Source organism: Lycorma delicatula, chromosome 5, assembly GCF_047948215.1.
Source record: "Lycorma delicatula isolate Av1 chromosome 5, ASM4794821v1, whole genome shotgun sequence".
NCBI lineage: Eukaryota > Metazoa > Arthropoda > Insecta > Hemiptera > Fulgoridae > Lycorma > Lycorma delicatula.
The window spans coordinates 17,103,526-17,121,317 of NC_134459.1; the positions used below are offsets into that span (position 1 = coordinate 17,103,526).

At 30.6% G+C, this 17,792-nt stretch overlaps 2 protein-coding genes across 3 annotated transcripts in view; one reads left to right on the plus strand and one right to left on the minus strand.

The window, feature by feature from the left end:
* Coq6 (ubiquinone biosynthesis protein COQ6, mitochondrial) overlaps positions 1-15,541 on the plus strand; it is a 32,345-nt gene extending 16,804 nt beyond the window's left edge. For both annotated transcript variants that reach the window (XM_075365719.1, XM_075365718.1), the window contains 4 exons: positions 4,202-4,401; positions 6,627-6,742; positions 9,800-9,966; positions 15,353-15,541. In XM_075365719.1, the coding sequence (XP_075221834.1) occupies positions 4,202-4,401; positions 6,627-6,742; positions 9,800-9,966; positions 15,353-15,382 (513 nt within the window). In that variant the 3' untranslated portion in view covers positions 15,383-15,541. The remainder of the gene's footprint in view (positions 1-4,201; positions 4,402-6,626; positions 6,743-9,799; positions 9,967-15,352) is intronic.
* The window catches only part of LOC142324762 (RAB6A-GEF complex partner protein 2), a 164,368-nt gene that overhangs the window by 51,936 nt on the left and 94,640 nt on the right, over positions 1-17,792 (minus strand). The gene's annotated exons all lie outside the window — the stretch shown is intronic.

Sequence of the window (17,792 nt, forward strand, 5' to 3'; positions counted from 1 at the left end):
TTTGGCATTTGATAGCTGTCACTTTTAACATACTTTAGAAGCAAATTGCACCTAACTTTGTTTGCACCTGTTAGTTTATGGTCAATTTTAACATGGAGTGCAAAAACAAACATTTTCAACATACTTTACTTTTTTATTTTTGTAAAAGCAAGAAAACTGCTGAGGCTCACAAAGAGATACATGAGGTTTATATTCTTGATTGCCTAACAGAATGCATATTTCAGAATCGGTTTAAAAAATTTTTTTGTGAAAATTTTTCACACAAAGATGACCTACATTCTGGTCGACCTATTGAAGTCAATGAAGACCAAATCAAAACCATAATTGAATCAGATAGTCATGTAACTTTACACGAGATCGTTGAGAGGTTAAATATCACACACAACAACTGAAAATCACTTCAAATGTCTTGAACTCGTTATGAAAATCGTTATTAGTTTCCATATGAATGAAATAGATACACTTAACACAATGAATCATTTCTGCAGGAACGTCAATTGAAAATAATCATAGTCCAAGCATGATGAACCAGCACAACTACATTGAAAGCTGAATTGCATCAAAAAAAGATTATGCTGTCAAATCAGTGGGATTACAAAGATGTTGTGTAATTTGAGCTGCTTCCAAGGAACCAAGTGATCAATCAGATGTTTACAGTTGTCTACAACTAATGAAACTGGAGGAAGCAATAAAAGAAAAGTGGCCAAAATGGGAAAATCACAAAGGTATTCTAGGTATTCTACCTAGATAGTGCAAGACCTCACACATCTTTGGTAACTCGTAGAAAGTTATTGCAGCTTGGTTGGGAAGTGATGTCTCATCCCCCATTTAGCCCTGATTTGCACCAGCAAATTACCATTTGCTTCAAAGTTTGCAAAACTTTCTGAATGGTAAAACTTTCACTAATGATGATGACCTGAAATCACACTTTGCGATATATTCAGTTTTTGCTGATGAGAACCAGAAGTTCTATGTGCACAGAATCATGAAGTTGCCAGAACGATGGCAAAAGGTCAATCAGACAAAATGGAAAATATATAATTGATTGAAGTTCATCCTTCGTATAAAAAAAAATTGTTTTATTTCACATTACAAAACCTACATAACTTTCTTGCCAACCCAATACAATAAATTAAAACTGTTTGGCTTTCAAGTTGCACTCCTACATAGAAAATATTGGCTTTTTGAAAACAATTCTATTATTGTAACTCTTTTGTTTATTTCAAATTCTGGTGAAATATGTATTGTGGAAGTACAGGTATGATTTTTATTTTCTGATGATGTAAAATCACAAAATATTTTTACTGATGTTAAAACTATGACAAAAAGGGTATTAACTGTGCAGATTTTTATAAGCAGACTGAAAACTTATGCATCAGCGTAAAGTAATATTAATGGTGTTTTTGGATTATAAAGGTTAAATTTTCTGCAATTATTTAGTAAAACAACAAACAATCAACAGCAAATACTATTATAATATGCTAGAAAATAATATAAAACCCACAATAAGAAGGTAATATCCTGTTTCTCTTTCAAAAAGTGTAATTCCAGAATATAGTAACCTTACAAATAAAATTTTATAAAATTTTAATTATATTATTTATACTTATTAAAATTTTAAATAGTTTAGATATTTAAAAATTACAAATTATTTAAGAACTATAAATGATGTACGAAAAACTAATTAATAAAGCCACTTTTGACAGATTAATTCAAAAATATTTTACAGTTAGCATTACCATTAATTAAAATAGTTATTAATAATAACAATTAATTAATAATACTAACGTGCACATTGTATTGCACGTTTTTGAGAATACTTAAGCTATTTATACATTAACTTTCAGTCAGAATTAAAAAACAAACCAGCTTTCATAGGCACATAGAGCATGCATAAGAGATGTCAGCTGAGTTTAATTATCATGACACATACAGTCAGTCCCATTTTATTCTTTACCAAAATAGGGTGAAATATGGAATCGATTTTTGTGGCTCCCTCCAGTTGCAAGGTCCACAATCATAATTCATTTTTTGCTAGCAGAATTAATATTTGCAGCTGAGATCCACCATCAGCTGTGCGTAGTTTATAATAACGTAATGATGATTGTTCTGTGAGAGAATGGTGCAGAAAATCAGAGAAGAGCAAACTACTATACCCAAAGAGAAAGGAATCGGGCAACATTCCATTGTGTGTAATGAACTTGAAAAAATTGAACATACCGTTCATGATAAACACCAATAAACACCACTTCCCAGTTATTGAACTTAGTGAAAATTTTCCTGAAATTTCAAGTCCCACTGTTTATAGAATTGTTACACAGATTGGATTTTCATAAGTACTGTGTACAATGGGTATCAAAATAACTTACAGATACCCACAAATTGAAAAGAATGGGGGGCGTTGACTTTTGTAATACCAGTAATATCAGAATAAAGGAAGGGGTTTTGTGACAGTATTGTTGCTGGGGATGACACATGTTTTTAGTTCATCAAAACTGAGACACAATAACTGTCCAAACAGTGCGATTGCATACACACTTGTAAAACAAGCCCAAAGATTCAAACAAAAATTGATATTACCATGTTTTGGAGCTGTAAAGGAATTTTGTTGGCAGAGTACAACAATAACCCAGATGTTTATTGTGAAACTTGGCAAACCTTAGAAGACCAGTACAGAATAAATGACAAGAGATGCTAAGGAAGGGGATTTTATTTTTGCATAACAACGCACGGCCTATCACACTACTGCTAGCACTAATGGTGTACTAAATAATGAGGCGATTTTTTAAGTTTTCCCATACAGCCCTGATTTGGCACCATCTGATTTTCATCTGTTTCATGAAAGTTGAAAAATTGGCTGGCTACTAAAAACTTCGAAAGCAATATTGAACTCGCGTATGGGTACTTTGGAGGTACTTTTCTCTGAAAATAAGGAAATAGAAAGCTGGTGTCATGATGTGACATGCTTAAATTTGGGCAGGGATTATGTCAAGAAGTAATATAAGTATTATGTAAATTAAATGTAGTAAATGTTTTCTGTTTATTTTTATTACTAAGAGATTAATTTATTAATAGCTCTCATATTTCGCATGATTAGATTAATCGTCCAAACTCATGAATTGCTAGTGTTTGCTATACATTAAATATAATACTATTAATTTTATGAACATTCATCGATCATTAGCTAATTTTTTAATATTACATTTTCAGCGTAATTTAGATCACTTTTCTAATATTTACAGCAGTCATTCTTTATGGTGTAAAATATTTTAAGTATAAGAAAGTATCAGAAAGAAGTTTTAAAGGGGGAGCAATACTAACTAATGTTCCTCATGGGTTTTGAGAAATTAACATTTTATAGGTAATTTCTAAAAAAAAATTACATTTTATAAATTTATTTATTTTTTGAACTGTCTAACAAATGATCTAAAAATCATAAATTACAGCTATTTTTTTTTAATTATCTATTTCTAACATATAAAAATACTTGAAATTTATGTCTGTGTTTATCTTTTAAGTAAAATACAGTAATATCATTTGTTATATACCTATTAATTTTTGTTTAAATACAGAGCTAGGAAACATTTGTTTGTTCGTAGATCAGCATTTTTAAATGGTAAAGAAAGTTAAATAGTAGTAACTTATTTTAAAGAGGTTTTCTTTTTTACTTTCATCAAGCCAAAAAAACCTTTATGGCTACTGGTTAATAGTTCTTAAATAAGGCAACAAAATCTGTTTTTAAGGTCAGATATCTCTGGACAGTGGGAAGCAAACTGATCATATAAATAAATGTTTCATTTAATTGTGGTATTTTTCCTGTATTTTATTTTATACACAATAGGTCAAATACTTTGAATTTCAGTTGAAAGTTGTAATTATTCATTGATTTGGATTAATGGTGAATGGTTAATGAATAATAGGAGTAATAATGAATGATTAATAGTGTTTGGTTATAATTGTTGTTTGAGTGATTTAAAACTTCAGTTTTCAGATTTTCTAATGACGAGTTTGACATATTAATATTTGTGAATATTTTTAAAAGCTTAATGTTGTGGCACACCAAACTCAAACTTCTATGATCTACTCTCTGTTTAGTTATATATATATATATATATATATATATACATATATATACTAGATAGGTGAGCTGAATCATTCTGTATACTGTTTTATTATATTTTTTAATTTTTACATTTTTCAGATGGAACCACCACAGAAAAATAGTTTAATTGATGTTACATCATATATAACAAACATAGTATTTAAAAATCAGTACATACCTCGGCCATCTGGAGTTATTCCTCCTCAAATTAAATCAGTGCAAAGTGGCAGTAGAGCTGCATTTCCTCTTGGATTTGGACACTCAACAAGTTATGTGAAGCCAAGTGTTGCACTTCTAGGGTTTGTAAATTGTTTTATTTGCTGAATTGGTATAGAAAAAATCATCTATTTATTTTCTCTGGTATCTACAGAGTTACATTCAAACACAACTTCCTCCTATGTTTTTTTGTTGATAACTGGATATTGTAAAATATTAAACATGCTAAGCCTGTCTGGGATTCAAATCCGGAATCTTACCTTATCAGGTGACCAGTATTTTGGACAGTGGTCTGTATTTATTTGGATGTCTGCTAGCTACTAAATCATGATTATACTAAAATTAGTCTACTAAAAGGTTCAATCACTCCCCAATAGTACTTTATTTGGCATCTGTAGTGTCATACTTCTCACTCTGATAGGGCAGTGGGTAATTATTTTACCACATACATTTTATTACTGAACAAGATTAATTGCTAATCTCACTGCAGGTATGAGGGGGTAGTTCAATAAGTCCTTAGAAAATCCAAGTGATAGCGCCCACAGTATCGAAAATGGTTTGCTTTTAGTCAGTGTCATTTGTCACTAGAGTGTAATTAAATTGTCAGCTGTATCCATCACGTGGTTTCATTGTCATAGTCGATTGAAGCAATAAGATATTGTTTATTTAGAAAAATAGAAAAAAGTGAGTTTTGAGTGATAATTAAACACATATTTAAAAGGCTTAACACTGAAAGAGATCAAAGCTGAGTTGGATGAAGTTCATGGCACATCTGCTCCTGTGTTTGCAACTGTTTACAATTGGGTAAATGAGTTTGAACATGGCTGTACAGCCACAAAAGATGAACATCGCTCAAGACATCCAGTGGAAGTGACCACCCCCGAAATGATTGACAAAATTCATAATATGGTTCAACAAATCAAAGTGCACGAAATAGTTGAGGCCACAGGCATATCGCAAGGTACAGTGTTTTCAATTTTGCATGAAAAATTTGGTTTGAAAAAATTTTGGCAAGGTGGGTGTCGCATTTGCTGTCAGTGGAGAATAAATGCAATTGTGTGGTAGACTCTGAGGCTGTTTTGGCAATTTTCCATCGCAATCCTGACGAGTTTCTGCATCTATACATAACTGTGGACGAAAGATGGTTACACTATTACACTCCAGAGACAAAGGAACAGTCAACACAACAGTGGGTTTTTTTAAGGCGAATGGGCTCTGAAGAAGGTGAAGACAGTGAAATTGGCTGACAAGGTTATGACCACGTTTTTTTTGGGATGCACATAGTATCATCTACTCTGATTACTTGGAAAAAGGACAAACAATAACTGGAGAATATTATGCGTCATTGTTGGACCGGTTGAGCAAAGAAATCAAGAAAAGACGTCCTTATTTGAAAAAGAAAAACATCCTCTTACATCAAGATAATGCACGGGTGCACACCCCTGTGCAGTTTCGACGGCCAAAATTATGGAATTAAAGTTTGACTTATTAAAACATCCACATATTCACTGAATTTGGCCCCCAGTGATTTTTTTTCTTTCCAAACTTGAAAAAATGGTTCAGTGGGCAACAGTTCTCGTCAAATGAGGAGGTCATCGCCCAAACAGATGCTTATTTTGAGAACCTTTCGAAATCCTACTCTTTGGACAGCCTAAAAAGGTTGGAGAAACACTTGGAAAAGTGTATAGAATTAAAAGGAGATTATGTTGAAAAATCAAAAAAAATCTACACAAAATAATTTGTTTTTCTATCTTTTTCTAAGGACTTATTGAACATCCCTTGTATTCTAGCTGCAAATCTTGCATTTAGCATATACCCTAAATGCCAGTCTGAAACCATATTATAAGAGACTCATTTAATACACAGGACTATTATATGGTAGATGTTGCATGATAGAAATCCTGAAAAATCAACTGTGCTTACTTCAAAAACGTTTTATGTTATTTCTTGCCAGTTTTTGATCAGATAATTTATCTGGAGATATTTTGGGTATAATACTTTTATTTTAGATTACCAAAATACTTTCTGAGGACACTAAAACTTTGTCTTTCTCTGCAGTGTAAATTTTTAGATATTACTGGTGTTTTAGAAAAGCATTTAAAACATAAATTTGACAGCTTACTTTGTAATATCTCCACATATTTTCATTGATGTTCCATGCGTACAATAGTTTTTGTTAAATAGAAATCAAAAATAATTTTAAAAATAATATTAATATCTGATATTAAAAATGTGTTTTTAATTTTTAATTTAAGCCTTGATATTATTTTTGTTTAATTTAAATACTATTATTAATTTTCTTTTTTAGTGATGCAGCACACAGAGTACATCCACTTGCTGGTCAGGGTGTAAACTTAGGATTTGGTGATATTGAGTGTTTAACAAGAGTTTTATCTAAGGCTGTAACAAATGGACACGTTATAAGTAAGCAGATTTTTCTGTGATATTTTGACAATCTTTTGAATTTATTTTATAATTGTTTGATATGAAGTTATTTTTTATTTTCAACAGCATTTATAAATTTTCTTTATTGTGAACTAATTTTGACAATAATTAATTGTATATAAACCTCATTTTCTGTTTTGAGAAGTACAAAATGAGATTGAAGTTTCAGCTATGAGCGTTCATGAAAGAAATCATTCTTTCAAGGCTCTTTCAACATCAGAAAATTGAGAGATAGATCAATACTGATAGAGATTTTTAGTGACAAGCAGAGTTAATTGCTTGAATACCAGCCGAGGAGTAATCTTTTGCTGGAATTTTCAGGGATTGACGTTAGTGAAATCGCTAATGAGCTTTGTCCCCAAGGTGTTATAGAGTTGAAGAGAATCATAAAACATCAGATCGGGATGGAGGAGCCTACTCCTTCCCTTATATTAACATTCAACCTTCCCCTACCACCATAGAAAATAAAAGTAGATTATCCATTGAGATATCAGAAACAGCAAGATCTACTGCTCCGCTAAGCATCAGAGCTCAGTGCCTTTTCTCAGCCCTAAATATACAATTACCTCCAGTTCCTCCTGTTACTCAATGTTATTACCCACCTTGGCGACCTTCTGTCATAAATTACTGCTTTAATTATTGTCTGTGTCATAGAAAGAACAGAAATCTGGTTATTCTGAGAAAAATTGTATAATATTATAAATAATGTGAATCCTGATGCTATAGTTTATAACCACAAAAACACAACCAACAGAATTATCGTTTTTAGAGCTGACTGTACGGCTCTAAAAATGTTAATTCTGTTGGTTGCGGTTGGCAATAAAACATATATGTTTGGCCTTCCCAGCATTGGCAGTGTTTTTGTCACAGAGGTGTATGCTATTAATTAGGTCTTAATATAATGAGCCCAACATTTCGATACATATTTGTCTTTTCAAATTCCATGAATGTCTTATAGGCAATTAGTGAGATGTACTCCAGACACCTTGTCTATGAAATACAGTCTGTTATTTCTGAAATGACTCGACACAACTGTGAGTTTCTACAGGTTCCCCTGCCGTATTGAAATTTCAGGTAATGAGCACGCTGATATTATGGCAAAAGAGGCTGTTTTGAGACTTTTTTCACTAATCGTGTTGTTTCTGATGAACTTCTGTGTTTTCTGAAGAGGGTGGTCCGTAATGAGGGGCAGAGTGAATATAATCCCACCATCAACAATAAACAATTTCATCCAGTGAAGAACAGTGTGTCATTGTCAAGCTGCACATGCAGGAATAACCATCAAAAGGAGGTTATAATTTGCCATTTGTGAATAGGACACGCTAGGCATACGCAAGGGTATCTCATGACTCAGACTAATGCATCCATTTGTATTTGCTATGACTGCCAACTAACGCTACACCACATCCTTTTAGAATGTGTCTTATGCAGAATTGCATCAGAAGTTTAAACTAGGGGCTAACATCCAAAATATCTTGGCAGATGGTAATTTTATTGTTTTACTTTAGATTTTTAACGTTGTATTTCACTGTGATTTTATTTCGCCTTTTGCATATACTGTAGGCACTTTACAACTATGCTGTACTGTACAAGGATTATTTTTCTTTATGATATTGTGCATTTTAATCATTCATTTTATTTATTATATTATTTAATTTTTAAGTCTGATTTTAAATACTTTATATTACTGTTATCTAAATTTTTAATGTTGTTTGGCTAAATTGCATACTGTAGTAATTCTGTGCCTGGACACTTATAATAACACTTCGTTGTGTGCCCACAAAAAAAAAAAACTATCATCCGAGTGTGGCAGATTTTTTAGATGTATTATTAGTCAGAATATTAAAATTAGTAAATGATTGTACATCATTGTACAAGTGTAACAGGAGAAATATTCATCCCTTCTGTGTAAGTAAAAAAAATAAACCTATTTTTGAATATAATATCTTGATCAAACATGTTAACCAAATAATGAACTCAATATTTAGCATCAAATATTAGTACTATATTAATTTAGTAGCCCAAAGATAAGAAATCACATAATAATAAAGTTTGGTAAGAAGAAAAAAATAATAAATTTTGTTAATTAGAAATTGCCATAATCACCTATTAGTACTAGCAGGATTTTTTTTAACTTTTGATTTGATTATTACATTAACTGTGTGTTGTAATTAAATATAATATCAAGTTATGGTAATCTTATTACCATAAGTCTCTCCCTCTGTGGTTTGTTCACACACACTCTATAGGTATGAAATCATTAAAACACTGTAAACATTTTACAATTTGTATTTATTTATAAACTGTGTAAAAGATAATGCTTTCTTTTTTCTTATCAGACCCTTACAGGAACTTCTAAGTTTCTTTATTGGATAAATCACATAGTCAAAGCTTATCATCCAAAATCTGCAAATTAGATTCTTTAACATACAACAGAATGTACAGTATATTTATTTAGAATATACTTAAGTGGTATATAGGCTTGTTAGGCTTTGTCAGCTTTTCCATTCTTTAACCATTGTTCACTAACTCCAAAATTGTTTGCAATTTTCTTCACCAAACATCAGTTATCCAATCTTTCTAACGCCTTTTTATCTAATGGAATCATGGCATAATTATGTTTCTCAATCATAATTACACACACACGATTTATTCATTAAAAAAGACATGAATAAACCAACTTAATACAAACACAAAGTAAAGAATAATAAAATATGGATGTAAACAGGTTTTAAACTAAAATACTAAATGGAGATGTGAGATAGTTGCATAGTGAAAGTTAGATGATTTGAAAGAGAGACAAGAATACTATAATTTAAAAGAAAAAGCTCGCACAGACCATCAGAGAGAATGCTGTTTTTTGATACCTGTCAGTTGATGGTTCCACTAAAGAAGAAGTTTCTAAGTTTGAGTCTTCCAAGATTACTTATTAAATTTTAAAATTCAGTATTTAATACAGTATGGACAATTATATAAATCAAAGTCCTTATTTATTATACATAACTTTTATATTAATAAAATGTCTAATTTTTCCAGATTCATTTTCAACCCTTAAAGATTATGAAAAAGAACGATTAAGACATAATGTACCGACTATGATTGCAATAGATTTGATGAACAAAGTTTATTCAAATAGTAATTCACTTTTGATGGCCTTAGGAGATGCTGCTATTCAATTAGCCAATTGCTTACCTCCTGTTAAGGTAATTTACTAATTGTTTTAATATTTTTATAAAACATATTTTAGTGATATAAAAAGCTACGAAAATGTATTTTTTTATTACACACCATTCGTTTTTAATGAAAAACTGAATCAAATTTATTTTGTTAATAGTTATTTTAAAGTAGTTAACAATTTACTTGAATGATAATTTTATTAACTACTGAAAATTGAGTAATAATTTTATTAACTACTGAAAAATCTGATTTTCAATATAAAAATGAATATTTTTAAACAATGTTCACACCCGATATTTATGTATAACATAACAAATTTATTTGTTAGTTACAGAATATTCTGTGAGACTTGATCCAGGTTCAAGTCTAGTAGAGGTATAACTATTTTTGTACCTTTAATTAATTGGTTAGATATTTAGGTATAATTGTTAAAAATTTCTCAGAAATGTTTGAACTTATACATTTTTTTACTCCTCCTTGAAGCTAGACCTGCTTTAACATGAACACCTCCTAGGTAGATTTAGAAGGAATTATTCACACCCGCACTTTCTTCCACCATTATTGTTTGATGATCTTAACCAACATTGTGGACATCGTATGCCATGATCATTTGGTTTGCAGCACATTCCCTGTGATATTTTCTAGGGTAAGCACACCGAATTTTGTCTGGCATGCTTTCCTATGCTTTGGGAACTGATCACACACAAACACCACGTGTTCTGTGGTATGTTCCTCACCACAATAATCATATTACATAGAAGGTCTCAGCATCCACACATACACTGGTATACCTTAAAACACTCTTGAACAGTAAGAAACTGGATCAAGTCATACCCAGTTCTTGTGTGTGCAGTACACCATCTCGGAGGTCAGAAATCAGTCTACAGATCTATCGCATCCTTCATCAACTAATCCCATCTCTCCTGCCATCTGTGGACAAGCAACACCTCCACATTCACCTTACCTGCTCTGCTGTACATCTCCTCCCTCTTCCGAATGAGGAGATCCAGGGGTAGGATTGTTTGGTAACTAAACAAGATCAACTGGGAACTGTAATTGTGTCTGCAGTGTGTTATAATGCAATATAATAAAAAAATTTTATTTTATTATATTTTTTTTTATTTATTCATTTCATAGCTTGTAGCTTATATGCAAAAAAAGTACAGAAGTTTTTACTATTTTTTTTAATATGATGATGAAGGAGGTAACTTTTGTACTGTGTGAAAATGTCTAACCATACCAGGAATTGAACCCAGAACATATCAGTGAAAGTTGTTGATGCTACTACTCTTCAAATGAAAATATTATATGAATTATAAAAAAAGATAATGTTGAAATATATGAGTTCTGTTCAAAAAGTAACTGAACATTTTTAATTACGCACCGATGAAGATATTTAGTGACATGCGGTTGGCAGCATTGTGTTCCACATAATCTCCTCTGTAATCACATGTTCTTGGATTGTAGATGTTTTGTTTAGTTTTTATGTTATTTTTATTTGAGTGCAATGTCTTTAAGTGGTAGTAGCGATTTTTGTAATGTGTAACTTTCAGGAGCAATAATAGAAGGTAAACTTTTGCATGAAACTGGAGAAAACTTTCACAACATTTCATCTTTTGCAACAAGCTTATGGAGATGATGCTCTGGGTCTTATGTAATGTTACAAGTGGTTTTCACGATTTAAAAGTGGTTATCGATCAATTGAAGATGACCCTCGACCAGGAAGGCCTTTGACATCAACTGATGACATTCACTTTTAGAAATTCAACACTTTGGTGCGTGCAAATCACCAATTGACTGTCAGAAAACTTGCAGAAGAGGTTAGAATTTCAATTTGATCATGCCATGGCATTTTGATTGAAAAATTGAACATGCATCGAGTCGCAGCAAAGTTTGTTTCTCGTTTGATGACCGAACAACAGAAAGAACATTGAGTGGATGCTTATCTGTAACTTCTTAAACAAGCCAATGACAATGAAAGATTTGTGCAAAGGATCATAACGGGAGGTGAAAGCTGGGTTTACAACTACAACATTGAGACTAAAGTTCAAACATCAAAAATTTGCACATTACAAAAATCGCTACTAACACTTACACACGTACATAAATAATAATAACATGAAAACTAAACAAGATATCAACAATCCTAGAACATGTGGTTACAGAGGAGGTTATGTGGAACACAATGCTGTCAATTGCACGTCACTAAGTATCTACTTTGGTGCATAATTAAAAATGTTCAGTTATTTTCTGAACAGACCTTGTATAAGGCCTTAGTATGATGATCAATCATCTAATGAATTATTACTTTGATGTTGTACTAGTTATATTAAGAGATTCATAGAATTCACTTCCTACTAACATTATTACGGTGATTGATAGAGGATTGTTTAAGGTATTTTTAAAAATCGTATCTTTCTAGACATAACCATAATTTCTTTAAAGTTGTTTTACTAAAGAGATTTTTAATTTTTTGCTTCATGAAGCAAAACATTTTCCTATGCAGTTTTTTGCCTAGTATTCTGAAGATTTAGAAAATTAATTCTGTAGTTTTTCATTTCTTTTCTATTTATCTGTTGATTGTTTTTAAGTAAACCGATTAAACTCAACTATATCTTTCATATAATTCCAGACTAAATTGCTCGCAGTTTGCCCTGAAAACTAACAGATTGAAAGCTGCATTCTAGCCACGCTACTATGGCTAGGATGAAAAGAATTATTTGTGGAGTAGGATGAAAAGAATCTCTCAATGTGCATACTTTATCTATATCAAAAGTAATTTTATTACCTCTCTGAATTAATTTACTTCATTTAGTAACAAGGGAAAAATTATCTTAATTATACATGTCTATTTCCAGAAGAAGTAGAAAGTGCTATTCATTGTGCTGATGGTTCAAAACAATTTTAATGAATTTAGTTAAACTCATGCTTTTTCTGCAGTTTACATCCAAAAATCTTAAAACTTTATTGTGTATTTCATTTGTAAAGGTATGATAAATGTTTATGAAAAAATTTGTTATAAATAGATTTTTTAGCCAAATGTAAGAGAAATATAGAAACAAATTCTATTTAGCATTGAATATGCTGCATATTTTATAATTTAAACATTTCCCCATGGTTTATTTTGAGAAGTTTCTAGAAGTAGAAGTTTTCTTTAAATTATGATTTAAATAAAAATTTCAGGATAGTTATATAAGTAATTTATTAATAATAATAATTGTAATTTTGTTACAAATAATTTAATTTGATTAAAGTGCAGCATGTACATCGTAAAGTGAACATACATTTTTAAATTACTATAAATTTGAAAGGAAACATAAAACAAACAAAATTAAAGATAAACATTTACAATCATACCCATTTTGAATTATTAAGTTTAATGTGAGCTCCTTGAGTCACCCTGCACACTTCAGTATAGTAATGTAATTCCTGCCATACTCCAGTAACATCATGAGTGACAGTTGTAATTACCACAATGATCTGATGTTTCAGATAGTAGAAGTCATTTATGGGTGCAAATAAACATTCTGCTTCATCCCGGAAGTGAAAGTCTTCAGAAATGTGATCAGGGGACAAATTGCTTCCATCCATCTTACCTTTTCTCATTAGATGTCTTCTTTTTTTTTTAAAAAAAAAAAAACAGTTTTGGACAGTGTAAAAGTGCATCATCCTCTTGAAAGATTATGTACATTATTATATCTTATTTGAAAAAATGTAATAATTCAAGCATATCTAAGTAATTTGAGATGTCATAATGGATCACAATACAATGCAAAAATGGTCTCAATAGTGGGTTATGCCCAAGAGCACACTAAATCTTTACTTTCAGTAAATTGAATTTATGTTAAGTGAATTCATATAGATTTTGTGGGGCCCAAAGCCGTTATTGTCTCTGCAAATATTAAAATGGCTTCATCAGTGAAAATCACAGACTTTTGTCTAAGATAATTTTATCTCTCTTTTTAAGAATATCATTAATAAGAATAGCAAATTCATACTGCTTTACATTTTTATGTAACTGAGGTTTATATCCTATGAGATGAAGGTTTTTTAAACCTAATGAACAGATGTTTTTGTTAATTTGAGCTCATGTCTATATGAAATTTTTAGGTGCTTTGTATGTGGTCGAGTTTTTGCTTAGATTTCATGTATGTTTAAAATCACCTCATAACTGTACTTTCATTATTTTAGAATAAAAAATTATATATAGCAATTCAAACTAATTTTACATAATTGAAGTTAATATCGACTTGTAAATGCCAATTATTTAATTTTATTATATTAAAAAATGTAACTTTAACAAGACCTATGGTCATGTCTAGAAAGCCGGTTTTCAGAAACTAAAGACAAAACTAAACCTTTTGATAATGGACATTTGAAGTTAATCCATAACTGTAATCTAGATTGTATAGGCAAACTAAAGAATTTAAACTAAAATGAAAGAGAATTTGGCACATTAGGTATACAAAGTTTAAACAAAAGTCCAGTAAATAGTAACTTGGTAATCAGGAAACTTAATCTATTAGTTATGATACAGTAAGTGCATTGTTGAGTAATAATAGAGAATTAATATGTAGTATTCTTCTTCTTTGCAGTATTCCAAGTAGTATTCTTTCTTCTTTGTAATATACTTCTTTTAGAATATTAACAGTTCTTAGAAAAGTTTTACGATAGGTTTTCTGTTATTAAAATCCAATTATTTTGTTAAAATTTTTTTCATGTGAGAAAAGATTTCTCTTTGAAATTGATGTTCCGTGCTGTTGGTCTTTCTGTGGTAAATTAAGGATTACATACATATAAGGTAATATTTAAAGCAAGATAAAAAACTAACAAGATGACCATAAAGTTAGACTATAAGGGAAGTAAACTAGAATATGGTAATCAGTTAATGGAGTTTTAATTAGTTTTAGTGCAAATTATTTTGTAAGTTAGTCTTTTTCTTTCATCTTAGACCGACCACACCTAATCTTTCTATCCAGGGGTTGAACAAAGAGTTAAACAATAGCTGAGAATTCTGTTAAGTAAAGTCAGTTCTCCTATCCTTCCTAAATATAGATTGTTTATGTAATTGAAGGTTCTGAATTTTCATTGTAAAACTGTGGAAAGAATCATTTAGATATAGCATCTAAGAGCAGAAATATCAGTTTTATTTTTACGTATCATTCCTGAAATGACCTGTGATTCCTAACAAAGTTATTGAGGTTTGAGATGGATTGTACATGTAAAGAGCGATATAAAAATGATGTTCTGAAAATGTAAATGAAAAATTTTGTAAATTCTTTATAAAATAATGTTAAAAATAAGAGGAATGAATTTTGATATGAGTATGTTTTATCTTTATAACAGTTAAAAAATTTAACAGCTTTTATCAGCCAGATTGTAATTAATGGTGTTTATTATATTTTGTTTCAGACGCTAATGATAAAACAAGCATCATCATGAAATAAAAAAAAAAAAACAGTTACTTAAATTAAATTCACCATATCCATTTTTCCAGTATTATAAAGATAGAAAAAATTCAACAGCATTTCTGAAATAATTGTTTAAAGACATTTGTATAATTATAAATATAGAAATTAAAATGTTTCTTAATGCATACTATTTGATTTGTAATATTTCATTCTTTTATTTCATCATTTACTTTATTATAGTAGTGGCAAAATACAACATCAATAAATATTAAAACTTAGATTTATATATATATGATCTTTTTTTTTTATCTGATGAGTGTTTGTGTTATTTAACACAAACACTGAGTTTATGTTTTTGACTGAATTTTAAAAACAGCATAATTTATAATTATAATTTAGCCGAAGATACCATACTAGGCAACAGTTTTTTTATAAATCACTTCAAAGGGATCTTGCATAGTTAGTACAGAAGAAATTTTATTTGGTGGTGAACTGATTGAAGTTGTTTTCAGTAAACCACTGTTGGTCTTTACAAAGAAAATACCCTTCTTCTTCTTGCCTGTACAAAATGTTATAATAGCAAATAATTTGGACCAATTCAGTCAGTTCTTTGCATGATGCACACTCATTCTCATTTTGCACATTGATAGAAACAGCCTGGACAAAACTAACATCAGGTTGTTCAGGATTCCTCACATTAAAGGATTTTCTGTATTCCCAAAAAGCCACAGGAAAGGATACTATCTGCACACTACTAATTTTTAATGTAGCCTTTTCCTCCTTATAAAGGAGGAAAAGGCTCAAGGCCTTGTCGAATGTGAAGCTTTGTAATTAATACCACTTTTCAGCTTCAATGCATGCGCTATCATCATGTCCTGTACAGTTGCAATGCACACAAATTTGTTACTTCGTGGAATCAATTTTGTTGTGACAAAAACTCTGACACTAAAAGCAACATGTCAGGTTGTTTTATATGGTCACACATGGGAAGAGAGATAGTCAGTTCTTATTCACTAGAGAACAGGTGAGGAAAAAGAGATTAGAATAAGTGAGGATGTTGGCACATCAGCACAATTCTCCTAACTCATAATTCTCTGCACAGAAGTGACTGTCACTGAAGAAGTGAATGTAACTGAATATCCAGAATACATCAGCTAGTGGTTTCTCTAGGATTTCAAAACATTCCAGTAGATTTTGGTGATATGATTATGTGATGTACTAATTGAGATAGTGAACTGCGTAATTTATATATTAATTTACACAAATATTAATTTTTATTTATTTACACAGTATTAAACAACACATAAATGTATAAATTTCTTGTGTAATTTGAACACTTTATTGGTGTAAATAATATTTATTAAAAGTGAACAAGTTTCTAGGGTTATTTAAACGCAGTATGTATTTAAAAAAAAAAAAACAAAAAGCAACATCCATCTTTTTCAAACCATCAGAAGCCAGAACTGTTTCTTGTGTTATTCAAAGCAATGAGAAAGGGCCTTATTTGGTGTTAATAGATTACCAAACATTAAAAATACAATTAAAAGATAATTTTTTTAATAGAAAAAATATTTTTAAATTATATACAAAAAAATTATTTAAATTACATATAAAAAGTATATGTAATTTAATAATAGTTTGAGATTGGAATGCAAGCATTGGAAACAGCAAGAAAGGAAATATACTCGGTGAATATGAGCTGGGTAAAAGGAATGAAATAAGGGATTGACTTATAGAGTTTTGCATGAAGTATAATTTAGTAATTGCCAATACCCAGTTTAAAAATCATAATAGAACAATATACACTGGACAAAGTGTATACAATGTCCCAGTACACAGTATACAAGCTTTGTCCAATTACAGTATACAAGCTTTGTCCAATTACAGTATACAAGCTTTGTCCAATTACAGTATACAAGCTTTGTCCAATTACAGTATACAATGGACAAAGCAAGGTGATACTGTAAGGTATCAGTTCATGATATGATATGATTGCTGTTTACTGTTAAAAAATTACTTTATATGAAATATTTAGGGCCTGCAATTCTGTGGGGGCCAATTTCGCTCGCGCTAGTATCCCGAGAACAGTGGCCTCTAGATGCATGGGACAAGGACCAATCTTTCCGGGTTAAGCCTTTCAAAATCGTGTTAAAAATGCTCTAGGAAACACCGTTTTCGAGATACGCCCCTTTTTTATTTTACGAAAGATATGTCTGAGAAAAACTGTTTATTATGTAAAATATAAATTAGTTTTGATCAACAGATAGGATAACTGATATGCTCTGAAATAGTTCAGGTTGTATTATTTTAGATTTTTTATCAACACACAGGAAATCTGATATGCTCTGACACACAGTTAAGGATGTATAATTTTAGAGTTTTGCTCAATAGATATCAAATCTGTTATGCTGTGACACAGTTCAGGGTGTATTATTTTAGAT